The sequence below is a fragment of the Podarcis raffonei genome, chromosome 3, assembly GCF_027172205.1.
Source record: "Podarcis raffonei isolate rPodRaf1 chromosome 3, rPodRaf1.pri, whole genome shotgun sequence".
NCBI classification, from domain to species: domain Eukaryota; kingdom Metazoa; phylum Chordata; class Lepidosauria; order Squamata; family Lacertidae; genus Podarcis; species Podarcis raffonei.
Window position 1 is genome coordinate 118853483 of NC_070604.1, and position 27519 is coordinate 118881001.

General features: G+C 46.0%; 1 protein-coding gene across 1 annotated transcript; it reads right to left on the bottom strand.

The window, feature by feature from the left end:
- Positions 1-10728: 10728 nt before the first annotated feature.
- On the bottom strand, positions 10729-22243 carry LOC128411436 (zinc finger protein 850-like). Its single transcript, XM_053383743.1, has 3 exons — positions 22130-22243; positions 14572-14745; positions 10729-13316 (listed from the first exon to the last, which is right to left on the bottom strand). The coding sequence occupies exons 2-3, from the start codon at positions 14702-14704 to the stop codon at positions 11137-11139; spliced, it is 2313 nt and encodes a 770-aa protein (XP_053239718.1). The 5' UTR covers positions 14705-14745; positions 22130-22243; the 3' UTR covers positions 10729-11136.
- Between the last annotated feature and the right edge of the window lie 5276 nt (positions 22244-27519).

Sequence of the window (27519 nt, forward strand, 5' to 3'; positions counted from 1 at the left end):
CCCCCACCCGGATTCCCCTGCAGGGCCCTGGGGAGCAAGCAGAGCCTGCCTCAGTTTCCTTCCCCAAGGCTTTGGGGGAACCTTGGGGTGCGGAAGGAGGAACCCCAAATGGAGCTCAGACTCCTGGCAAGTGGGGAAAGGAACATGATATGGCACTTTCCTGATGAGTCTCAATACAATACGATAATCTTTATTGTCATTGCCCCATACAGAACAATGAAATTGAAAAAATGTACACCAGACATTCAAAAACCAACAAGCCTCCTATCCCAACCTGGTCAGCCCCCTAAAAACTCTGATACCCCATAATTAAATACAATATACTCTCATAGAGACTACCTTAAAGGTAAAGGTAAAGGTACCCCTGCCCGTACGGGCCAGTCTTGCCAGACTCTGGGGTTGTGCGCCCATCTCACTCTATAGGCCGGGAGCCAGCGCTGTCCACAGACACTTCCGGGTCACGTGGCCAGCGTGACAAGCTGCATCTGGCGAGCCAGCGCAGCACACGGAACGCCGTTTACCTTCCCGCTGGTAAGCGGTCCCTATTTATCTACTTGCACCGGGGGTGCTTTCGAACTGCTAGGTTGGCAGGCGCTGGGACCGAGCAGCGGAAGCGCACCCCGCCGCGGGGATTCGAACTGCCGACCTTTCGATCGGCAAGCCCTTGGCGCTGAGGCTTTTACCCACAGCGCCACCCGCGTCCCAGAGACTACCTTACACTGCATCTAAAACCAAAATCACATTTGGATAGAAACTGTTTCTCAGGTGGCTAGTCCTAGTCTTTATAACCCTGTACCTTCTTCCAGAAGGCAGAAGCTGAAAGAGATCATTTCCGGGGTGCGCACTACCCTGCACTATCTCTGCAGCTTTTTTTATGTAGCACCAACTGCAAATGCCTGCAGGGCCATGAGTAGTATGCATGAAAACATCAATGCTACATTGAGCAGATACCCTGAGGCAGAGCGGATTATTGTGGGGGACTTCACTCACACAGATGGGCTGGTATGGCGACGAAGGCTGTAGCCTAGTTAACTTTGTCCGCTTTTAGATTAAGTTTTAAGTAGTTTTAATTAGTTTTTTCTTTAACCCCCGCTGGGCTTTTTATTGTTTTATTGTTTTAGATTAAGCTTCAAGCAGTTTTAAGTAGTTTTTTAAACCCCTCTGGGCTTTTATTGCTTTATTGCTTTACCACCCGATTCGAGCTTCAGCCTTGTTGCCTTGCCGCACCCCCCGCTGTGCATTTGGTGCTGTGGAGCTGAGTAATCCCCTGAAACGAGTGAGTGGTGAAGAGAAGAGGTCTGGCCTGACTCCCCTGCCGTGAAGGGATCCCCCGTCACTGGAAAGGAAAAAACTCAAGGTGGGTGATCGGAAACACCGAAAAAGGGTTGAAGTAAGTCCCCTTCGAGTCCCGCCTGTGTGAGTAAGACCGTCTTCAGCAAAGCAGGCTGATAAAGAGGCTCGGTTTGGAAAATAATTACCATCCTTCACCTCATATCAATTAACCCCCAGCTTCTAACAGCTTTTATCAGCAAAAGGACACTGGGAGCTGACGGAAGAGCTCTCAAACCTTCCTCCCTTCCTCCCTTTTCCAGCTCCACCAAAGAAACATATTGAGAATCAGTGCTTGCTGATGAGCTAAGCAGGAGAAAGCTGCAGATACACCCACATTCATCCATCGGTCCTGCAAACTAGGTAGAAACACTTGGGGACAACTGGCTTTCTAATTGGAAGACAACCACCCAACATGGTCCTCACCAGAAAGATATGTAAGGAGTTGGGTATCTTGCCAGATACGCCACTTAGCCCTCCGGGACCCGGAAAGAGACAAAGTAAAATTATAAATTATTTCCCTAAGAGGGAGGAATGCATGAGCGAACAAATTGAACTAATTATTGACGAAGTCACTCCTCCCCCCCTTACTTATCTTGAACGGTCACATTACTTCAAAGAGCTTCAACAAAACTCTGGAAATACAAATTCCCCAAGAAGCTTGCCGCAAGAGCTAGTTCTAGTGGAGAAATTTGAGGAAAATATTCCTGTCACCTATAATCAGCGGCCCCTGGCAGAATTAACAACATGCCACCAAGACCAGGCGCCCACTTCTAAATACACTCAAACTGAACCGAGTGATGGCCATTTTCAGGCCCACCTCCAAGATATAAATACAGACCTTTCCAACATAAAAAGTTACTTGACAATAACAAATGGGTTATTGCTGACCCTTGTGGAAAATTTTATTCCCCGACCAAAGGAGACAACAACAACTGATGCACCCCAAGTGCATAAACCAGATGAACTAGTGCATAACCCAGATGAACCTGTGAAGATGAGACAAGCAGTAACAACTAAGAAATTGCAAAAAAAATAGACCAAAAGCCAGGGAAAAGAAAACTAAGAACATTAAAACAACAAGGAAAATAAAGATAAGCCGACATAAACAATGGCAGAAATTATTTAATCTACTCCCATCGGACTCAAATAAATCTGCTGCACGAGATAAAAAAGAGAAAGGCAGGAAGGGGAAAAAGAAGTCATCGCCACAGCTAATGGCTAAGGTGGCATCTCCGAACCATAGTTCAGAACTAAATGGGAGGATGGAAGCAATGTCCCAGAGTTCTGGTAACAGTTCACTCAGTGAGCTAGAATCTGGGGGAGAAGTGGTGCCTAACAATGAAGGCAGCAAACCGCTTAGCAAACCGGGAAATGGGGACGATGTAATGCCCAATCGTGATGACAACATTATACAAGATGGGCAAGCCTTTACTCAGGCAAGATGTTGGAACTTGATTTTAAATCCCCAAAAATTGGTATTTACAAACTTCCCAAAATCAAAGGGCTTCCTCTCAGGGACAGATCGAAGAATGAGCTCCTTGAACATTCTGAATGATATATTGCCAGGAGCAGTAAAGCCATATGACATTACTTCTGTAGAGTATTTGCATCACGATGGTTGTTCAATGAGAGCAATGATCACATTTAGAGATCAGAAACTGGCCAAGTTTATCTACAGATCAAGATATATATTCTTTAAGGCCCAGATAAAAATTCTCAGATTTTTTGAAAACAAGGCTCCACCGAATCCCCTTCTGGAAGTTAAGCATGCAAACCCTAGTAAGGAGAAAAAACCTCCCAGAATCTGGCCTGGTCTCCAGAAACAAGAGCCTCAAAAACTAAAAAGGGAAGATGCTCACCTGCAAGACCTGCAATTTCAAGAGAATGAAGATGAGGACCTTTTCTCCGTGGAAGAAAACACCTTAATTAGGCAATTTTGCCATTTTCCATCTCCAATACAAACTGAAATATTAGAAAGACTAGATTTGCTAAGAGTTAAGCTGGCTGGGAGAGATATAAATAAGGAAATTAATGTGGACGCCCACAATAAGGACCAGACTTCCTATAATTCGAACCCTATACAAGAACAAAACCCAGCGGCCTGTCGGCCACGTTACTTTCAGACAATGGCTGAGATTAACCTACCTCCAATCATGGAAGCCCAGCACACTGAAGAGAACACTACACCACCTCCAACAAGGAGAACCACCCCTAAGGTGAACTCACCAGGCTCTTGGGACAAGCTGAGGTACCTAGACGAGGCAGAATTAGGCCATAATCAGGTACCGGAAGAATACCTACAGAAAGAGATAACTCACTTCAAAGGCCCGGTGACCACTAATGTTAGTATTCAACACTTAACAGCCGAAACTATAGAACACTTGGCTAGTTTGCCATGTATGGAGAGCAATGGGCCGGCTCATAAAAGAGTAATCCCTAAAAGCACCTTGGGAAATAATTGACAAAGATCAGACCAGAGGCAAACACCAGCCGGCTCCCTATCTCCGCGGAAATTCGACATCATTAGGTATAAACAGACTCAATCTTCACTCACAAATCAAGCAAAAGCAGCTCTTTCCTTGAAAGACGCATCCAATCCATCCCAGAGCCTTAAAATTGTCTCCTGGAATGTTAACGGCTGGGCGACAAAGCAAATGGATCCTGAGGCAATAAACTTCATCTCTTCTTTTGATATTGTGTGCCTTCAAGAGACCTGGTCCCAACAAAGTATCGCTCTCCCTAATTATTGCTCCTTTAGCTCCTGTGCTCGTAAACTAACCAACAGGGGTCGCCCCCAAGTTGGCCTCACCTGTCTTATTTCAACCAACTTATCCCTCACTATTTGCAAGGAAATTAAATCTTCCCCTTACTTTCTCACTATAAAGATCCATCTTCCAAAGACCAAAAGCCCATGGTTGATAACTACAGTATATCTGCCCCCAGTAATCAATGATTTCGACCGCAATGAAAGGTGGTCTGAACTTTCGTCTTGGCTCCATGATCTTCAAACAACTAACCCAGGACTTCCCCAAATCCTCTTAGGCGACTTTAATGCAAGAATAGGTCCCAACGACGATGATATATTATCTCTCGCAGCACTCTTGGACAATCCCCTGCAGCCCCCCTGGGGAAACAGATGCTCTCTTGATCCTATAACAAATGCGTCGGGGAGGCTGATGGCCCAATTGGCCATGGAAAACGATCTGTGCATCGCGAATGGTAACATCACTCCCGTGTCCTCGCAGCAGTTAACATGCATCACTTCCCAGGGAACCAGTGTTGTTGACTACATTTTATTGACGCCGGAGCTATTCTCAATTTCTACAAAAATGGAAGTGGCTGAATATTTTGGTGGTGACCACCTTCCATTGACTCTATTGTTAAACCTAATAGAGCCATTTTCAGCCCCCTCAAACCATAGTTTCACGGCACAAAGCCACCCTGTATACAAAACAAAGAAATGGACAAGCCTCAGTTCCTCTCTTGCCCTGGACATACAAAAATCATGTGATATGTCTGTAGTTCCTTCTGACCCAATTCTGCCCGCTGACCAATATCGGAAATTAATTGATGCTTTCTCAACAACTTACACAACCACCACCTCGCCTACCCACCAACGCCTCTTCTCTGAATCACCTTGGTTTGACAAGGAATGTAAAGCCCTAAGAAGGCGAATTAGGAAAATGGTCAGAATCATCAAATTTTCCAACGACCCCCAAACCCGTGCAAAGCTCATAGATATTAAAAGGACATACAGAAACATGATTCATTGTAAGAAACAGCAGCACATCCTTGAGGCTTGGTCCACTCTTCGTTCGGCTGTAGAGAGGCATGACTCCCGCTCCTTCTGGCGCTTAGTTAGACCTTCGGCACCACTCAATTCAGCTACCCAGATTTCCGCTGATGAATGGATTGCCTACTATTCAACCAGTTTCGCTTCTCCAAATCATCTTACGGATCTCCTTCACCCCCCGTCGGACTTCTGTTCCTGTTCTCTTAGTCCCACTTCTTCAATAAACTTTACCCCAACTCGCATCTTCAACATCATAATGTCCATGCGAAGGAATAAGGCCCCCGGCCCAGACATGGTCCCGTTGGACCTTTTCCTGACTGATCCTCTTTGGTGGAGCGAACAGCTGACTCCTGTATTCACCGCTATCTCCTCCGCCCTAGACATCCCCGACTCCTGGAGAGAAGCTATAATAGTTCCGATCTTCAAAGGCGGCCAGCCAAACATCCCTAGGAACTATCGCCCCATCAGTTTATTATCTATCCCGGGGAAAATATTTGCCGCTGTTTTACTGGAAGAACTTCTTTCATGGGTCCAGGAGAGGAACATTCTACCGCTAGAATGGCTTCCGAAAGTCAGCATCAACCATGGACCACTGTCTAACTCCTTATCACCTTGCCAGTAAATACTCCGCACCAAGGCAAGGCCACCTATTCGCCGCTTTCATGGACCTGGAGGCCGCCTTTGATTCCATTCCTAGGCAGAGATTATGGTCCAAACTTGCCCATCTGGGAATTGATCCGCACCTCCTCTCCCTAATTATTTCCCTTTATTCAAACACCACAGCTTGCGTCCGAAGTGGTCCCAACGGCTCCCTTACCACTCCATTCCCAACGGCCAAGGGCGTCCGACAAGGTTGTCTCTTGGCCCCTTTACTGTTTAATCTCTATCTTCATGATGCAATTTCCCCTTTGAAGCTAGCAACTAAGTATCCTCCTCACTTAGCAGGTCACCCCGTTGCCTCCCTTTTCTATGCAGATGATGCCGTCATCTTATCCAGAACAGCTGCGGACCTGGCAAATGCAGTTAATGCATTTATCGCCTATTGTAAGGCGGAAGCTCTTAATATTAATTATAAAAAATCAAAAGTCCTTCACTTCACTCGTTCCCGCAAACTCAAGCTGGAGCCGCTTAAGATCACAGATGGCTACTTAGAAAAGGTAAAAGCCTTTAAATATCTAGGCTTAATATTCACTTATAATCTCTCCTGGACCACCCATCTACAATCTGCCTTTCTCGCCGCAACCACGACCTCCAATGCCATTGTCCGATTTTACCACCAGAAGGGCGGCAAACACCTTCCAGCAGCAATTCAAATATTCAATGCCAAAGTTGTTCCTAAATTATTATATGGCTGTGAAGTATGGACTACAGCAATATCAGGTAACTTGGATCGCCCACTTCATATGTTCCTGAGATCTCTTTCCGGTGTCCCGAGATGCGTCTCAGGTGCAGCCCTACGACTTGAGTTCGCCCAGCCCTCAATTGTAAAACGAGCATGGAGTCGAGCCATTTCCTATAGCTCCCATCTACTAGCATCGGATGCTCGAATTAGAGGTGGTTTTTCCAATCTGATCCTAAGAGATATTCATAATTCCCCTTGGAAAACTACAATTAACCTCAAACTCCGCTCTCTTTTCAATCTGAATTGCAAAACTGTTCTTAAATTAGAGTGTATCAGTCCGGCGGCCCTACCTTCAATTAAAAAGAAGCTACAGCAACTTGACTTCTCTAACACAGCTGCCGATGCAAGAGGGCCGTGTTCAGGCCTAGCCCTAGCTATTCCTCCCCCTGAAGGGATCCCTCTATACTGCTTCACAATTTCTTCGGAGGCTAAGCGAAGGGCCTTTACCTGTGCCCGTCTCAACTGTTTTCCTACAGCAATTCTGTCGGGTCGTTATTCCAGAGTCCCCATCGCAAACAGAACATGCACCTGTAATGACACGGCTCTGGAGACTATGGAACATGTAATGTTCTTCTGTCCCAACTGGACAGATGAAAGATCTCGGTTTTTAACTCCTCTCATGAACAAGCTTCATCTCCCAATCCAGCCTTGGATAGTGTCCCTTTTTTTGCAGGATTCTGATTGTTGGATTACCGAGATGACAGCTAACTTCCTGCTCAGTGTGATGAAGAGGAAAGCGGCACTAACTTCTTTTTAACACCACAGCTGCAGTCGTTACGCTGCACAATCGAACGAAGTTCCAAGTAGCTTTATTGTACAAGGTCAATGGAGCTAGGACAAATCTGAGGAGCTGAAGGACCCCTTTAACGATCCTCCTCCACCCTCAGCAGTTTTTTGTCTTTTTGTTTTTGTATTATCGGTCACTCGATGTTTTAAATCCCTTGTCGCTTCTGTTATCTCTCTTTTTTTTTCTCCTCCCTGTAAGTATTTGCCCAGGACGATATCTACCTTTACCTCCCCACCCCCATTTTATGTTGTTACTTCTATGTATATCATGCTATGGCCACACGGCTAATGCAATAAAATCTATTGATTGACTCACACAGATGTGAGGGCAGTACTCCCAAAATCCCATCAGCACATAGAGTGTGCAATAAGGGGAGAAAATACTCTTGACAAGGTGTATACGAACATCAGCCGGGAATATGAGGCGCACCTCGGTGGTTCAGATCATGTGTCCCTGCTTCTGACACCAGTGTACACACCCCTCGGGAAACAAGGCCAGCTATAAACACGGATGGTTACTCTGTGGCCTGAGGGAGCCTCTCAGCAGTTGCAGGACTGTTTCCAGGAGACCGATTGGAATATGTTCGACCATCAAGATCTAGAAACTTCTACATCAATGGTCCTGGATTATATTAGATTCGGCACAAGAAATGCACCAGGGAAAGGTATGTTAAGTTGTATCCGAATAGGAAGCCCTGGATGACGGGAGAGGTTAGGAGATTCTTGAAGGCCAGAAACTCTGCTTTTAGAACTGGGGACCGGGTACCATATGGTATAGAAAGAGCGAACTTGAAGAGGGGTATCAGGAAAGCAAAAGTGGGTAAAGAACCATATCATACCTTGTCTGCCAGTAGGACTTGACCCTTACCAGTTTGCGTACAAGGCAAAGAGATCCACGGAGGATGCTGTGGCAATGGCTTTACATCCTGTCCTGACTCATTTGGAGAAGAAAGGGAACTACGTGAGATTGTTATTTGTAGACTTTCTGCATTTAATACTATTCTTCTGCATAGATTGGTGCCCAAACTATTAGACCTGGGACTTCCACCGTGTTTGTGCAGGTGGATATTAAATTTTCTATCAAACCGTTCCCAACGGGTCAAGATGGGTTCCCGTGTCTCTGCGGATCTCATCATGAATATGGGGATTCCACAGGAGTGGATGTTGAGACCACTTTTATATACAGTCTATACAGCTGACTGTGCCCCCCAAAACTCTAGTAATAAGATCATTAAGTTTGCATATGATACATGGCCACTGGTCCCATCACCTGGCAAATGGAAACGGAAGAAATGGAGGCAGTGAGAGATTTGACTTTCTTGAACTCCACGATCACTGCAGATGGTGACGGCAGCCACGAAATTAAAAGACGCCTGTTTCTTGGGAGAAAAGCAATGACAAACCTAGACAGCATCTTAAAAAGCAGAGACATCACCTTGCCAACAAAGGTCTGTATAGTTCCCAGTAGTGATGTATGGGAGTGAGAGCTAGACCATAAAGAAGGCTGATCGCCAAAGAATTGATGCTTTTGAATTCTGGTGCTGGAGGAGACACTTGAGAGTCCCATGGACTGCAAGAAGATCAAACCTCTCCATTCTGAAGGAAATCAGCCCTGAGTGCTCACTGGAAGGACAGATCCTGAAGCTGAGGCTCCAAGACTTTAGCCACCTCATGAGAAGAGAAGACTCCCTGGAAAAAACCCTCATGTTGGGAAAGATGGAGGGCACAAGGAGAAGGGGACGACAGAGGAGATTGTTGGATAGTGTTCTCAAAGCTACCAGCATGAGTTTGACCAAACTGCGGGAGGCTGTGGAAGACAGAAGGACCTGGCATGCTCTGGTCCAGGGGGTCACAAAGAGGCGGACACGACTAAACAACTAAACAACATGATAAAACGGTGGTTGGTTTAATCACGGCTGGAGAGGGGGAGGCGGCCTATAGGAAGGATGTTGAGCAGCTGGGGAAGTGGTGCAGGAAAACAAAAGAGATTATTGTGGACTTAGGAAATGTAAATTGAATATTCAGCCACTCATTATTGAGGGGAAGTTTGTGGAACGTAGCACTTGGAATCGCCTCCAAGGTCCAGGGACTGATCCACCCTGGCTTCCACCTCGGAGGTCCCTTCAGAAGGAGAAGGGGTCCCAGGTCTCCATGGGGGAAAGCGTTCCTGAGGCCTGCGTTCGAGGCCAATGCTTTCGCCTTTCAGGCTCCAGCCCACCTTCTCTCTGGTGTTTTTGTGAGCTGTAGAGATGGGATCACATGCAGACATTCCCAAGTTTAATAAGGATCCCTTGAAAAAGCTGAGAAACCTTTAGTCGAAAGTTCTTCTTTTGCCAATGAACTTTGCCTCTGCGTGATTTAAGGAGAACCAGATGCATCCACTCCAAAGAAGCTTCTGCAGCTCTGCTCTCCATGCAGACATGGAGCACCTTGGGACTGAAGACGCAGAAAAAGAGATGGAGGGGAATGTGTGGGTCATAAACTGGGAGTCGTTGGAAAGGAGTCGCTGGGAGAGGCAGAAGGTTGTGTTGAGCAGGCGAGGGAAGAGCAGGAGGGGACAGAAAGAGCCCAAGGGAAAGACGAATTTGGGCTGAGCTGGTGTGGGAATGAGTGGCAGAGGAAAATGTACAGCCAACAAAAGAGGATGCAAAGCAACTCCTGAAACGGTGAACAAGGCAAGCTATGATCTCATTTGGGGAAAAGGAATTAAGATGCCTTCTTCCCCATCCCCAGTGGATTGAAATGTCCAAAGATTAGGGAAAGAAGAAAGAAGAGGAAGCAGGATTGGATGAACATTATAAGAGACCAAAATTTTCCATTGTGACTTGGCTGAGATTTGTTGGAACAGTTTTTAAAAGGCTTTATAGAAACTGGACCTGAAAACTGGAGAAATACTAATTTGGATTATTAGACGATCCTTATAAGAGTCATATTGCACTGTCTGAGTTGATTAAGATTTGAAAGCTGGGCTGGTGGGGGGGAAATGAAGGGAAAGTGTCATCTTGGTGAAGAGGATAAGAAGAGTTTGGATTTGATATCCCGCTTTATCACTACCCGAAGGAGTCTCAAAGCGGCTAACATTCTCCTTTCCCTTCCTCCCCCACAACAGACACTCTGTGAGGTGAGTGGGGCTGAGAGACTTCAAAGCAGTGTGACTAGCCCAAGGTCACCCAGCAGCTGCATGTGGAGGAGCAGAGACGCGAACCCGGTTCTCCAGATTACGAATCTATCGCTCTTAAGCACTACACCACTGTATACGAAATACAGCTGGGTTTATTCTGGATTGCAAATTATGAATAATTGTTGCTACAAATGATTTTCAGACGGAGATGGGTGTTTCCTTTTCGGTGCCTGCCCTGTGGAACACCCTCCCAGTAGATGTCAAAGGAAGAAACAACTACCAGACTTTTAAGAAGACATCTGAAGGCAGCCTTGTTTAGGGAAGCTTTTAATATTTGATGGATTACTGTATTTTAATATTTTGTTGGAAGCTGCCCAGAGTGACTGGGGAAACCCAGCCAGGTGGGAAGGGTATCAATAAATGATCATCATCATCTATTTTTTAGTATTTTTAATATTTTATATTAAGATTCCTTTATTTTGAATTTAGGAGGACACACATAGGAAGAGGACAGTTGGAGGTCCGAGGGACGTGCAAGGAACGCAGGGAAGGATCTCTCTGGGTGGGATACGGCGAGAAGAGGGGGTCACGCAGGGGAGAAGTGGGGGAGCCTGCCTATCTATGTGCTGACGAATGATATGATATATATCATACAAATGTCATAAACAGTATTTTTAGTTTATATCCCCCCCTTTCTCTTTTCTATACAATTGTATTTTGTAAGGGTTGTTTAATATTTTTTCTTTTATTTCTCTTTTTTGGTTTCCCCACTGTATGAATTCTTTGATGGCAAGTGAGATCGGAGCTCCTTCTGAAGGTCTTTCCACATTTCAAGCACTGATAGGGTTTCTCCCCTGTATGAATTCTGTGATGGCAAGTGAGATCGGAGCTATTAGTGAAGCTCTTTCCACATTCCAAGCACTGATAGGGTTTCTCCCCTGTATGAATTCTGCGATGGCAAGTGAGATTGGAGCTATCAGTGAAGCTCTTTCCACATTCCAAGCACTGATTGGGTTTCTCCCCTGTATGAATTTTGCGATGGGAAGTGAAGTTCACCATCTTACTGAAGCTCTTTCCACATTCCAAGCACTGATAGGGTCTCTCCCCTGTATGAATTCTGCGATGGGAAGTGAGATGAGAGCTATTAGTGAACCTCTTTCCACATTCCAAGCAGTGATAGGGTTTCTCCCCTGTATGAGTTTTTTGATGCAAAGTGAGCTGCGCCCGCGCCCGGAAGTTCTTTCCACATTCGAAGCACTGATAGGGTTTCTCTCCTGTATGTATTCTTTGATGGGAAGTGAGACTGTGGCTCTGACTGAAGCTCTTCCCACACTGCAAGCACTGATAGGGTTTCTCTCCTGTATGAATTCTTTGATGGGAAGTGAGTTCACCACTCAGACGAAAGCTCTTTCCACATTCCAAGCAGTGATAGGGTTTCTCTCCTGTATGAATTCTGCGATGGGAAGTGAGTTCACCACTCAGACGAAAGCTCTTTCCACATTCCAAGCACTGATAGGGTTTCTCCCCTGTATGAGTTTTTTGATGCAAAGTGAGCTGCGTCCGCTCCCGGAAGTACTTTCCACATTCGAAGCACTGATAGGGTTTCTCTCCTGTATGGATTCTTTGATGGGAAGTGAGACTTTGCCTCTGACTGAAGCTCTTCCCACACTGCAAGCACTGGTAGGATTTCTCTCCTATATGGATTCTTCGATGGGAAGTGAGTTGTGTACTTTGACTAAAGCTCTTTCCACATTCCAAGCACTGATAGGGTTTCTCCCCTGTATGCATTCTTCTATGCAAAGCAAGACCACCTTTCTGACGAAAGCTCTTCCCACATTCCAAGCACTGATAGGGTTTCTCCCCGGTATGAATTCTTTGATGGGAAGTGAGATGTGCGCTTTGATTAAAGCTCTTCCTACATTCTAAGCACTGATAGGGTTTCTCCCCTGTATGAATTCTGCGATGGGAAGTGAGATGGGAGTTCTTAGTGTACCTCTTTCCACATTCCAAGCAGTGATAGGGTTTCTTCCCGGTATGAATTCTTTGATGCAAAGTGAGCTGCGTCCGGTCCCGGAAGTTCTTTCCACATTCGAAGCACTGATAGGGTTTCTCTCCTGTATGTATTCTTTGATGGGAAGTGAGACTGTGGCTCTGACTGAAGCTCTTCCCACACTGCAAGCACTGATAGGGTTTCTCTCCTGTATGAGTTCTTTGATGGGAAGTGAGTTCACAACTCAGACGAAAGCTCTTTCCACATTCCAAGCAGTGATAGGGTTTCTCTCCTGTATGAATTCTGCGATGGGAAGTGAGTTCACCACTCAGACGAAAGCTCTTTCCACATTCCAAGCAGTGATAGGGTTTCTCCCCTGTATGAATTCTTTGATGCAAAGTGAGCTGCGTCCGCTCCCGGAAGTACTTTCCACATTCAAAGCACTGATAGGGTTTCTCTCCTGTATGGATTCTTCGATGGGAAGTGAGATGTGCACTTCGACTAAAGCTCTTTCCACATTCCAAGCACTGATAGGGTTTCTCCCCTGTATGAATTCTTCTATGCAAAGCAAGATCACCTTTCTGACAAAAGCTCTTCCCACATTCCAAGCACTGATAGGGTTTCTCCCCGGTATGAATTCTTTGATGGGAAGTGAGATGTGCGCTTTGATTAAAGCTCTTCCTACATTCTAAGCACTGATAGGGTTTCTCCTTACTCTGTGCTCTTTCATGTGAAGTAAGGCCATCCCTCTGAACGAAGCTCTTTCTTTGACAGGAGGTGGACTGGGAGCTCTGACGGATGTTCTCTCCACACTCTGAATATTTATATGACTTCTCCACTATGTGGATTCTGTTGTGCTCCCCCTTGTTCTTCCCTTCCAATTCATCACCATCTGCAATGAAGAGAGAAGTGAATTAGAGCCTCAAGAAGAAATGGACCTCCAGATCATTGAACAAAGTTAATGAATGCTTGTGATAGAGGAAGAACTAAAAATAGTTAGATGTGGGGCCTTTCTATAGTTTTCACTGCCTTTGTTGGCTGGTATTTACTGACATATTGCTTGGCTTTATCTGGAATGGATCTTGTTCTGGCTCAATCCTGGAATCCACTCCATCTCCAAAGTCAGTCATCTCTTTGGTCAATCAAATGCAAACAGAAGCAAAAACAACAAGCCTGACAGAATTTACATCAACTTCCCTAAAAACTCTGAAGCCGGCATTTAAGAAGGCCTGGGTGGTTCAGAGAATCCTGGTCACTGTTTTAAAAGGTATGACTAGACGAAGAACATTCACAGAGGAAACAGTTGATATCCCTCCATTCTGGGTTCACGGTGGGGGATGTTAGAATCCCAGATGCTGTTGGTCTCCAGCCAAAGAGTTGAAGTTCATTACATACAGGTATGTATGGAACATCGACACCTTGTCTGTGAAACAAACAGCAACATCTTCACCTGAACACTCCCCGTCAGCTGTTGCCTCAATCTGGTTGATCTAAATTTAAATTTATACGTAAATCGCTTTCTTCTCTTTGAAGCCCCCTCCCATGTCCATGAGGAGACCAACTCTGTATTGTTTCATTAGCAACAGAAGAGGAAAAGTGCCTATAACTCAGTTCAAACCAATTCATGAACCCAGAACTAATACACCGACCACTAATGATGAACCATATGCTATAGATATTCCAGCAAAATTATTCCGCTATTTTTGATATGCAAATGGCATGCGAAGACTTAGTCTACGTATTTGTATCATTTATTAGTCCTATGTTCCTTGTTTTTAAAAGCAAATAAAAAGTTATTCCAAAAGGAAAAAGACAACACACAGAGGCCCCATCTGCATTCAAACTGCAAAGCGGGATCAGTGAGTTGTCTGACATTGGCAGGGCATTCAGATCACAGAACTGGTTTTAGACCTTTTGAGCGGTGGTGGCCGGGGAGCTGTGACCTATTCCTAGCTCAAATTGCCTGCAGATGACCAAGGAGCAGGCAGGCAGGCAGGCAGGCAGGCAGATGGGGGAGCCCGAAAAGGTGCTCCCCTTCTCCATCTCCATTCGCCTGCCTGCCTTCCCCCACCCCCTAGCTGAGCAAGCCCCTATACCTCTCTGGCTCCATCCATCCAGGTCCCCATCTCCACTCTCTTGGAACTCACCAGATTTCTCGGAGGTCCCTGGGAGGGAACGCTCAGAAGTTGTGGGGAGCGATGCAGGAGACAACCTGACCAGGTCAACCGTCCATCTTCCCCCTTCCATCCTCACTAGGTTTGCAGGATCTGTGTCTTTCATCCTTCCTGAGGAGTCAAGGAGCCAAAAGAAGCTGCAGGGTCCTGGGAGAGAGGAAGAAGGAAAGGAAGCCTCAGAGGCCCTGCAGGGATTCTCCTGCCCTAGATATTATCCTGCCCCTGGAGAAGCACAAATGGGGCGGCCCCTTCCGAACAAAAGCCCCATTTCTATACCTCTCCAGTGGTTCCAATAAATCAGGTAGGCTACTTGCATGGCAATTGAAGAAAAAGAAAAAAAGAGAGAGTAATAGAGAAATGAAAAATAACTGAAGATCCTAAAGAAATATGCAAAGAAAAATTAAATTACTATAGGAAATTTTACCATGCAGAAGAAGAAGACCAAGAGGAAATGGAATGATACATAGCACAAAATAGACTCCCGACAATAGCAGATTGGAAAATAGAACAACTAAATGTACCAACAGCGATGATGGAGGTGCAGCAATCAATCTCAAAAGCAAAGATAGGAAAGTCCCCAGGTACGGATGGATTATCGGCGGCATTTTATAAGAAGTTAGAAGATATACTATCAGAACCAATGAAACAGTACTGAACGGAATTTTAAAAGAAGGAAGAATACCAAAATCATGGGAAGAAGCATTTATCACACTGATACCCAAACAAAGAGCAGTTCCGACACTAATCAAAAATTATAGACCTATATCATTGTTCAATAATGATTATAAAATATTTGCCAACATCCTAGCCAAGAGATTAAAAAAAAAGTATTGAATGAAATAATACACAGAGATCAGGCTGGCTTCTTACCAGGCAGACACATGCACAATAAAATGAGAAACATAATTGATATTTTAGAATATTTAGAAGCAAGATCAGATAAAAAAGCCATTTTGAAGCTAATAGACACGGAAAAGGTCTTTGACATCTCTTGGAGCTCCATGAAAAAAACTACAGAAAAAACAGGACTTGGAGAAAATATTATTAGTGGTGTTGAGGCAATATATTGAAATCAGAGAGCCAAATTGATACTAAATAGTGAAATAAGAAAAGAATTTAAAATAAGTAAGGGGACCAGGCAAGGCTGCCGCCTTTCGCCTCTACTTTTTATTACGGTACTAGAATTCTTAGCAATGACAACAAGGAGTGACCAAGGCATAAAAGGTCTAAGAATGGGGAAGACGTCGCACAAGATGAAGGCCTTTGCAGACAATTTAATTCTAACTACTGAAAATCTGGAGGAAAGCATACCAAAAGTAATAAGGAAAATCCTTGAATTTGGAAGTGGCAGGATTTAAATTAAATAAAAATAAGACTAGTATGCTAGCAAAAAATATGTCAACACAGGAAAAAGAAGGACTAAAGAAAATATCAGGATTGGAAATAGTAAATAAAACCAAGTATTTGGGAATCTGGCTGACAAATGAAAACACCAACCTATTTAAAGACAATTATATTAAAACATGGAAAGAAATCAATTTTTAATCATATAATAAGAAAATTGATATATAGAGTATGGGAAAAACATAAAAGTGGTGTTAGAACTCAAAACCCCCTGGTGGATTTCACCTCAGGAAGCAATAACTGGGGAAAAGAAAAATATGGAATTGAATTGGGCCACTTTCACTGCCTTGTTGTGACGAAGGGGCTTGAATAACTCAGAGACGCTATGAGCTAAGCTGTGCAGGGCCACCCAAGACGGACAGGTCATAGTGGAGAGTTTTGACTAAACGTGATCCACCTGGAACAGGAACCGGCAAGCCACTCCAGTATCCCTGCCAAGAAAACTCCATGGACAAAGACAACAGGCATATAAAAGTTATGACGCTGGAAGATGAGCCCCTCAGGTCGGAAGGCGTCCAACATGCTACTGAAGAAGAGCGGAGGACAAGTACAAGTAATAATAATAATAATAATAATTTTTATTTATACCCCGCCCTCCCCAGCCAAGGCCGGGCTCAGGGCGGCTTACAAGCAATAATAAAAAACAAGTTGAATGATTACAACTTAAAAACAAAATTAAAATACAACATTAAAATATTGAAACATTAAAATATTAAAATGTAGCCTCATCGCAGGAGGAGAAGGAAAAGAAAAAAGAAAGAGAGGGAGGGAATCAAATTGGCTCCAAGCCAAAGGCCAGGCGGAACAACTCTGTCTTACAGGCCCTGCGGAAAGAAATCAGATCCCGCAGGGCCCTGGTCTCATGAGGCAGAGCATTCCACCAGGCCGGAGCCAGAGTTGAAAAGGCCCTGGCTCTGGTTGAAGCTAATCTAACTTCCTTAGGGCCCAGGACCTCTAGTGTGTTGCTATTTATGGACCTTGAGGCTCTCCGAGGGGCATACCGGGAGAGGCGGTCCCATAGGTACGAGGGTCCTAGGCCGTGAAGGGCTTTAAAGGTCAAAAGCAGCACCTTAAATCTGACCCTGTACTCCACCGGGAGCCAGTGCAGCTTGAAAAGCACAGGGTGAATATGCTCCCATGGCAGAGACCCCTTGAGGAGCCTCACTGCAGCATTCCGCACCCGCTGGAGTTTCTGGGACAGCTTCAAAGGCAGCCTCGCGTAGAGCAAATTACAGTAGTCAAGCCTGGAGGTGACCATCGCATGGATCACTGTTGCCAGATTGGGGCAGGAAAGGTAAGGGACCAACTGCTTGATGCGGCGAAGGTGGAAAAATGTCGCCTTGGCTGTTACTGTAACTTGCGCCTCCATGGAAAGGGAGGCGTCAAGGATTACACCCAAGTAGATTCAGAGCTGATGAAGCGGCTGGGCCAAAGCTGAAAGGTAAGCTGCATGTGGTCAAAAATGAGATGGCAAGAATAAATATTGACATCCTGGGCATCAGTGAACTAAACTGGACAGGGATGGGCAAAATCAGTTCAGATGACCATCATAACTACTACTGCGGGCAAGAATCCCGTAAAAGAAACGGAGTGGCCCTCATAGTCAAGAAAAGAGTGGCAAAAGCTGTACTAGGATGCAATCTCAAAAATGATAGAATGATCTTGATATGAATCCAAGGCAGACCTACAAGAAATTGAATACAGATTTCCAAAGAATAGCCTTCTTAAATGAGCAATGAAAAGAAATAGAGGAAAACAATAGAATGGGAAAAACCAAGATCTGTTCAATAAAATTGGAGACACGAAAGATCGTACAAAGATTACCATAATAAAGGCCAAAAGTGGAAAGGACCTAACAGAAGCAGAAGACATCAAGAAGAGGTGACAAGAATACAGAGGAATTATACCAGAAAGATATGGATGTCTCGTACACCCCAGGTAGTGTGGTTGCTGACCTTGAGCCAGACATCCTGGAGAGTGAAGTCAAATGGGCCTTAGAAAGCACTGCAAATAACAAGGCCAGTGAAAGTGATGGTATTCCAGCTGAACTATTTAAACTTTTAAAAGATGATGCTGTTAAGGTGCTACACTCAATATGCCAGGAAGTTTGGAAAACTCAGCAGTGGCCAGAGGATTGGAGAAAATCAGTCTACATCCGAATCCCAAAGAAGTGCAGTGCCAAAGAATACTCCAACTACCGCACAATTGCGCTCATTTCACACGCTAGCAAGGTTATGCTTAAAATTCTACAAGGCAGGCTTGAGTAGTATGTAGACTGAAAACTCCCAGAAGTGCAAGCCGGATTTTGAAGGGGCAGAGGAACCAGAGACCAAATTGCAAACATGCGCTGGATTGTGGAGAAAGCTAGAGAGTTCCAGAAAAACATCTACTTCTGCTTCATTGACTTTGCAAAAGCATTTGATTGTGTCGACCACAGCAAACTATGGCAAGTTCTTAAAGAAATGGGAGTGCCTGATCACCTCATCTGTCCCCTGAGAAATCTCTATGTGGGACAAGAAGCTACAGTTAGAACTGGATATGGAAGTATTGATTAGTTTAAAATTGGGAAAGGAGTACGACAAGGCTGTATATTGTCTCCCTGTTTATTTAACTTATATGCAGAATTCATCATGCGAAAGGCTGGGCTGGATGAATCCCAAGCCAGAATTAAGATTGCCGGAAGAAATATCACAACCTTGATGGCAGAAAGTGAGGAGGAATTAAAGAACCTTTTAATGAGGGTGAAAGAGGAGAGCGCAAAATATGGTCTGAAGCTCAACATCAAAAAAACGAAGATCATGGCCACTGGGCCCATCACCTCCTGGCAAATAGAAGGGGAAGAAATGGAGGCAGTGAGACAATTTACTTTCTTGGGCTCCCTGATCACTGCAGATGGTGACAGCAGTCACGGAATTAAAAGACGCCTGCTCCTTGGGAGAAAGGCAATGACAAACCTAGACAGCATCTTAAAAAGCAGACATCACCTTGCCAACAAAGGTCCGTATAGTTAAAGCTATGGTTTTCCCAGTAGTGATGTATGGAAGTGAGAGCTGGACCATAAAGAAGGCTGATCGCCGAAGAATTGATGCTTTTGAATTCTGGTGCTGGAGGAGACTCTTGAGAGTCCCATGGACTGCAAGAAGATCAAACCTCTCCATTCTGAAGGAAATCAGCCCTGAGTGCTCACTGGAAGGACAGCTCCTGAAGCTGAGGCTCCAAGACTTTGGCCACCTCAGGAGAAGAGAAGATTCCCTGGAGAAGACCCTGATGTTGGGAAAGATGGAGGGCACAAGGAGAAGGGGCGACAGAGGACGAGATTGTGGGACAGTGTTCTCGAAGCTACCAGCATGAGTCTGACCAAACTGAGGGTGGAAATAAACACCACCTAACAGGGTGGGTCCAGTATCACCAAATAAATGAGGTCTTCAAAGCTGACAAGAAAAAGGGTTTTGCAATTTCAGTATTGGATAAAGAATTATTACAATGCAAAACAAAAGTAGTTTCTAAAATGTATGGAACCTTATTGGAGTGGGAGGATGTGAATGAACAGGTAAAGGCGGTAATGATCAAATGGGATATGGATTTAGGTAAACCTATTCAATTAACATCATGGGAAAAATTATGGAAGGAAAGTTGGAATTTTACGGCTTGTGAGGCAATAATAGAAAATTTGATAAAGATGTTTTATAGATGGTATTTAACACCAACCAAGATATGTAAAATGTATAAAAGAAAATCAAAATTATGTTGGAGGTGTAACCAAGTAGAGGGGACACTTCTGCATATGTGGTGGCTATGTGATAAAATCAAGGGCTTCTGGGATACGGTGTATGAAGAACTAAAGAAAACATTTGAACAAAATTTTGCCCCCAAAACAGAAGCCTTTTTATTGGGAATATTGGATGCAGATATACCAAAAGAACATAAGGAAGCATTTCTTTACGCCACAGTGGCAGTGAGAACATTAATTGCCAATTAATTGCCAAAAATTGGAAAAAAAGAAATAATTCCAACAAAAAAAAGCTCTTTTTGGAGGAGGGTCCCTGGCACTCGGGGAGAGACCATAAATTTTGTAACTACTCCAGGTCAACGCTATCTTTCCCCTTAATTCTTCATGAAGTTTCCTAAAACCAGTTATACCATATGCCTTATACCATTTTCTAAAATTCTATGATTATCCCTGCTGTGTTTTATTTAATGGAAATTGAGACTGGTTTCCTAGGTGAAGCTTTTTCCACATTCTAAACAGTCCCCTGCAGGAAATATTTCATGGAAAATTAGATTCACCAACTGAATGAAGCTCTTTCTACATTCCAAGCACTGATATGGTTTCTGACCTGTATGAAGCTTTTTCCAAACACTCCCCTGTATGAAGTATCTCATGGGAATTGTGGGTGGAGCTGCGAAGGAAGCTTTCCACATTTCAAGCACTAATTTCTTTCCTCCCTTAGTTCTTTCTTGTGAAGTGAGGCTCTCCTTCTGAATGAAGAGCTTTCCTTGATGGGAAGTGTACTGGGAGCTCTAACTAAAGTTCTCTCCCCACTCTGAATATTTATATGGGTTCTCCATTGTGTGGATTATCTTGTTGTCTCCTTTCTTCTTCCTTTCCAATTCACTACCTACAATCTGCTGTCATATGGCAGTATTATCATTAATAATAATAATAATCCTAGCCTGAGGAAGAAATTGAGCCTGAAATGACTGAACAATGAAAATAAATACTTGTGACAGAGGAAGAAGGGAAGGGAGTTACTGCCTTTTTTGGCTGGTATTAGCTAACTTATTTATGGGAACTGGAGATTCAAAAAGCCTGGCTCTTTCCAGGGATGGATTTAATTTGGCTCAGTCATGGAATCCACTCCAACTACAAGCTCAGTCATTTCTTTGCTCAACCAAAAACAGAGAGATGCAGAAAGGGAAAGAGAAAATTGACAGGATGTACCTCCACGTCCCTAAGATCTCTGAAGCCTACATTGAAGAAGGCCTGGGCAGCTCAGAACAGCCTCATCATGGTTTGAAAAGGCAGGACTGGTGGAAAAATATTCCCAGAAAGAACAGGAAATACATCTCCTATTGAGAGTTTTCCATTCCAGGAGAGTTGTGGGTGTGTTACCATCTCAGATGCTGTAGGTGGCGCTATTGGGCTCCCTCAAAATAGAGGAGGTTTGTCCTTCAGAGATCTGTATGGAATTTCAAAACTGATCTTATGATCCAGCAGGGAGCCTTACCAGAGAGGCCACGATCCCACGATTCTCCTCCTTGAATTCCTTCTGCAGAGCTCTCTGGTCAGGATCCAGCAAAGCCCAGTCCTCCTCTGTGAAAGGAACAGCTACCTCTTCAAAGCACACTGGACCCTAAGAGAAAAAGGGAGCGTGATCATCTACACATTGCTCTGTTCATTTCTGCAACAATTTTCTTGTGTATTTAAATGATGGGTATTAATCTTTGTGTAAGTGGGGCAATTCCATAAAATAATAATTTTATTATCTATATGGCACTCATTTTCAAGTAAATCTTTGCAAGCATTCCCATTTTCCAGATGGAAAGACCTCCTCTCTCTTCATCTGGTGGGGTGGACCCTCCCAATGCCCTCAAGCCAACTTCAAGGGGCACCAGGAGGGGGAGGGGAGGGAATGTTGGTTGGTTGGCATCCGTCTGTCTTAGGAGACCATGGAAGAGTGTGTCTTTGGGAGTGAGATCTGGGGGAGAGACATGTGTTGTTGCATCTGGGACAGAGGAAGTGGTCCGGTTGTGCTGCTGCAGATGCAGAAGGGCTTTTCTTCTCCCTGTGCTCCCCCCATGTGCAAATGTTCCCGTCTGGCTGCAGCCTCTGTTCACAAATGTGACTTTTCCCTCCATCTGAAGGGGGTTTATCTTCTTGACCCAAAGTCCCCTCCCCCAAAAGGAAGGCAGCATCTGGATCCCAAGGAAGAACAGGGCAGCAGACCTCGTGCGAGGTAGCCCCTCCCTGGCTTGGCAGAGGACAAGGGAGGACCCTCTGCTCCCTGACTTGGGGGTCTCTCCTCACCATGCATGATCTGAAAAGGGACCTCCATGCCCCCTCCCTGCACCCCTGGGACCCCCTTCTCCCCACTGCACCCTCAGGGGGAAGAGAGAGGAGACTCACCGGATTCCAGGAGGGGCACCAAGGAAGCTTTTGCGAAGGAGAGGGAAGAAAGCGGGGGGGGAGGGGCTTCTGCTCTGGAGGACCTTGCCCCCTCCCCCTTCACTTCCCGTCCTCTCTAGGAATCCAGCTCAGCTCCATTTAACCCTTACAAAGCCTAGCGCGCCCCTCCCTCTCCCTCCCTTCAGTTTTCCTGCTTCTGCACATGCGCTCTAAGGGCTGCCCCCCCTTCCCTCCCTTTCTCCCTCCGGGTCAAGGACTCTGCCCCACGGAGCCCACATCCAAGCAGACTAACTGCAAGGGAGACGGGGGGGGTCCATGGGGGGTTACCTTGGCTCTCCCCCAACATAGAGGCTCCTGGATGCCAAGGAAAGGCTGGGAGGGAGAAGAGGCGAAGGGCTGCCTAGTGGCGGGAGGAGCCTTGGGCTCAGAAATGGCTCCCTCAAGACCCCCCTCCAAAAAACACCCTCCAGCTCAGCGGGGGGTAGATGGAGGGGGGGCTTCCCAGCCGGGAGACCCCTCCCCTCCCGAAAATAATCCCCGCCCTCAAGTGGATTTTTCTGCTTCTGCAGCCGCTTTTCATTCCAGGAAAAGAGACGGAGGAGGAAGTGTCCCAGGCGAGGAATGAAACGCACCTGCGATCTTGGGGGGGGGGCAGGTGGGGGGCGCATGTTGCTCAGGGGGGTGGCCCCTCCCTCTGGGACTCTTCCCAGTTCAAAGAAAAAGAGGGACCCCTGCCATCCTTTCCCTCCGTTTCCTGCCAGAAAACCAGTTTCTACTGGGCTCCCAGAACCACATGGAGGCAGGAGACCCCATTTCCCACCCCAGAGCAGGGCTGGACCAATCAGAAGCCTCTCCAGTGGACAGCTGGCCAATCCCCTTTCAGATTCCCCTGGGCCTCCTCCTCTCCTTCGCCCGCTTTCCTGAGGGAGTTTTCCCCTTGAGTTTCCCTCATGGCTGCTCCCCCTCCCAGGTTATCCTTCATTTCTCCTTCCTTCTCTTCCTGTTCCTCTTTCCCCTCATTGTTTGGGGGCAGCTGGATCCCCCCCCCCCAGGCCCAGGAGGAGCCCAGGGATGCGGCAGGGCCAGAAGGCGTTTCCCGCCCTTTTCCGAAATAAGCGGGAACGCCATTTTGTTTGTTCCAGAGGCCCCAAGCGCTCCCAGAGACGCCATGGCTCCCCTGTGGGCCTCGGGGGTCCCACGCTCTCGGGGTCTCTCCTTCCGGTTCAAGGAGGGCGGCAGCTTTGGTCCTCAGCCGCCTTCCTGCCATGATGGCTTGGCCTCCACAGGGCAGCCTCTCTCCTCGCCATGTTGGCACCACGGAGGAGGCCTCTCCGTTGGGAGACGCCAGGCAAGCGGCCTTGGGGGATCCACCAGGTTCTGCAAAGGGGGCCAGGAGGGAAAGCCCCTCTCTGTCTCGGAGGCCCAAGGAGGAGGAGAATAACAGTAGTAGTAGTAGTAAGAGCTTTATCCCCCTCAAAGGTGGAGGGTTCCCCTCAGGGGAGTTTGACCCCGGAGCAGCATCCTTGGTCACCCCAAGAGTCAGCGCTAGGAGAAGGGCCTGCAGGCCTAGGGGAAAGGGGGCTCTTGCCTAGACGAGGCTGGAGACTCCCCTTCTGGCCCCTTGGGGTCCCAGGAGCCCTTTCTGGATGGCCCTCACCTGCCCCCCAAATGGGCCAAGACATCTGTTCCTCCCCCTCAGGCAGTAGTTGAACAGGAGAAGTCGCTCTCACTCCTGATCCCTGCAGGTCTCAGGAGGCAGTGGGGGGGCTCTAGGGAACTGGCTGAACTGGGGTCCTCCCAGTCCAGCCCAGACAAGAAAGAGAGGGAGCTCTCAGAAGAGGAAGCCATTGCAGAGAGCCATGGCGTCTCTGGGAGCGGCTGGGGCCTCTGGAACAAACAAAATGGCGTTCCCGCTTATTTCGGAAAAGGGCGGGAAACTTGGCTGTTCTCTGCTGAGGGTCTCCTGCCTTTCTTCCAAGGCTTCCTGCGGGGTGCCATGGCCAGAGGAAGAGACAGGGCCCCCACCCGGATTCCCCTGCAGGGCCCTGGGGAGCAAGCAGAGCCTGCCTCAGTTTCCTTCCCCAAGGCTTTGGGGGAACCTTGGGGTGCGGAAGGAGGAACCCCAAATGGAGCTCAGACTCCTGGCAAGTGGGGAAAGGAACATGATATGGCACTTTCCTGATGAGTCTCAATACAATACGATAATCTTTATTGTCATTGCCCCATACAGAACAATGAAATTGAAAAAATGTACACCAGACATTCAAAAACCAACAAGCCTCCTATCCCAACCTGGTCAGCCCCCTAAAAACTCTGATACCCCATAATTAAATACAATATACTCTCATAGAGACTACCTTAAAGGTAAAGGTAAAGGTACCCCTGCCCGTACGGGCCAGTCTTGCCAGACTCTGGGGTTGTGCGCCCATCTCACTCTATAGGCCGGGAGCCAGCGCTGTCCACAGACACTTCCGGGTCACGTGGCCAGCGTGACAAGCTGCATCTGGCGAGCCAGCGCAGCACACGGAACGCCGTTTACCTTCCCGCTGGTAAGCGGTCCCTATTTATCTACTTGCACCGGGGGTGCTTTCGAACTGCTAGGTTGGCAGGCGCTGGGACCGAGCAGCGGAAGCGCACCCCGCCGCGGGGATTCGAACTGCCGACCTTTCGATCGGCAAGCCCTTGGCGCTGAGGCTTTTACCCACAGCGCCACCCGCGTCCCAGAGACTACCTTACACTGCATCTAAAACCAAAATCACATTTGGATAGAAACTGTTTCTCAGGTGGCTAGTCCTAGTCTTTATAACCCTGTACCTTCTTCCAGAAGGCAGAAGCTGAAAGAGATCATTTCCGGGGTGCGCACTACCCTGCACTATCTCTGCAGCTTTTTTTATGTAGCACCAACTGCAAATGCCTGCAGGGCCATGAGTAGTATGCATGAAAACATCAATGCTACATTGAGCAGATACCCTGAGGCAGAGCGGATTATTGTGGGGGACTTCACTCACACAGATGGGCTGGTATGGCGACGAAGGCTGTAGCCTAGTTAACTTTGTCCGCTTTTAGATTAAGTTTTAAGTAGTTTTAATTAGTTTTTTCTTTAACCCCCGCTGGGCTTTTTATTGTTTTATTGTTTTAGATTAAGCTTCAAGCAGTTTTAAGTAGTTTTTTAAACCCCTCTGGGCTTTTATTGCTTTATTGCTTTACCACCCGATTCGAGCTTCAGCCTTGTTGCCTTGCCGCACCCCCCGCTGTGCATTTGGTGCTGTGGAGCTGAGTAATCCCCTGAAACGAGTGAGTGGTGAAGAGAAGAGGTCTGGCCTGACTCCCCTGCCGTGAAGGGATCCCCCGTCACTGGAAAGGAAAAAACTCAAGGTGGGTGATCGGAAACACCGAAAAAGGGTTGAAGTAAGTCCCCTTCGAGTCCCGCCTGTGTGAGTAAGACCGTCTTCAGCAAAGCAGGCTGATAAAGAGGCTCGGTTTGGAAAATAATTACCATCCTTCACCTCATATCAATTAACCCCCAGCTTCTAACAGCTTTTATCAGCAAAAGGACACTGGGAGCTGACGGAAGAGCTCTCAAACCTTCCTCCCTTCCTCCCTTTTCCAGCTCCACCAAAGAAACATATTGAGAATCAGTGCTTGCTGATGAGCTAAGCAGGAGAAAGCTGCAGATACACCCACATTCATCCATCGGTCCTGCAAACTAGGTAGAAACACTTGGGGACAACTGGCTTTCTAATTGGAAGACAACCACCCAACATGGTCCTCACCAGAAAGATATGTAAGGAGTTGGGTATCTTGCCAGATACGCCACTTAGCCCTCCGGGACCCGGAAAGAGACAAAGTAAAATTATAAATTATTTCCCTAAGAGGGAGGAATGCATGAGCGAACAAATTGAACTAATTATTGACGAAGTCACTCCTCCCCCCCTTACTTATCTTGAACGGTCACATTACTTCAAAGAGCTTCAACAAAACTCTGGAAATACAAATTCCCCAAGAAGCTTGCCGCAAGAGCTAGTTCTAGTGGAGAAATTTGAGGAAAATATTCCTGTCACCTATAATCAGCGGCCCCTGGCAGAATTAACAACATGCCACCAAGACCAGGCGCCCACTTCTAAATACACTCAAACTGAACCGAGTGATGGCCATTTTCAGGCCCACCTCCAAGATATAAATACAGACCTTTCCAACATAAAAAGTTACTTGACAATAACAAATGGGTTATTGCTGACCCTTGTGGAAAATTTTATTCCCCGACCAAAGGAGACAACAACAACTGATGCACCCCAAGTGCATAAACCAGATGAACTAGTGCATAACCCAGATGAACCTGTGAAGATGAGACAAGCAGTAACAACTAAGAAATTGCAAAAAAAATAGACCAAAAGCCAGGGAAAAGAAAACTAAGAACATTAAAACAACAAGGAAAATAAAGATAAGCCGACATAAACAATGGCAGAAATTATTTAATCTACTCCCATCGGACTCAAATAAATCTGCTGCACGAGATAAAAAAGAGAAAGGCAGGAAGGGGAAAAAGAAGTCATCGCCACAGCTAATGGCTAAGGTGGCATCTCCGAACCATAGTTCAGAACTAAATGGGAGGATGGAAGCAATGTCCCAGAGTTCTGGTAACAGTTCACTCAGTGAGCTAGAATCTGGGGGAGAAGTGGTGCCTAACAATGAAGGCAGCAAACCGCTTAGCAAACCGGGAAATGGGGACGATGTAATGCCCAATCGTGATGACAACATTATACAAGATGGGCAAGCCTTTACTCAGGCAAGATGTTGGAACTTGATTTTAAATCCCCAAAAATTGGTATTTACAAACTTCCCAAAATCAAAGGGCTTCCTCTCAGGGACAGATCGAAGAATGAGCTCCTTGAACATTCTGAATGATATATTGCCAGGAGCAGTAAAGCCATATGACATTACTTCTGTAGAGTATTTGCATCACGATGGTTGTTCAATGAGAGCAATGATCACATTTAGAGATCAGAAACTGGCCAAGTTTATCTACAGATCAAGATATATATTCTTTAAGGCCCAGATAAAAATTCTCAGATTTTTTGAAAACAAGGCTCCACCGAATCCCCTTCTGGAAGTTAAGCATGCAAACCCTAGTAAGGAGAAAAAACCTCCCAGAATCTGGCCTGGTCTCCAGAAACAAGAGCCTCAAAAACTAAAAAGGGAAGATGCTCACCTGCAAGACCTGCAATTTCAAGAGAATGAAGATGAGGACCTTTTCTCCGTGGAAGAAAACACCTTAATTAGGCAATTTTGCCATTTTCCATCTCCAATACAAACTGAAATATTAGAAAGACTAGATTTGCTAAGAGTTAAGCTGGCTGGGAGAGATATAAATAAGGAAATTAATGTGGACG

Bases quoted from the DNA above. Each gene is read 5' to 3' on its own strand.
- LOC128411436 (XM_053383743.1), bottom strand. From the start codon at position 14,704: ATGAAAGACACAGATCCTGCAAACCTAGTGAGGATGGAAGGGGGAAGA. The intron at 13,317-14,571 runs GTGAGTTCCAAG...TCTTCATTGCAG, and splicing joins AGGGACCTCCGAGAAATCTG to ATGGTGATGAATTGGAAGGG.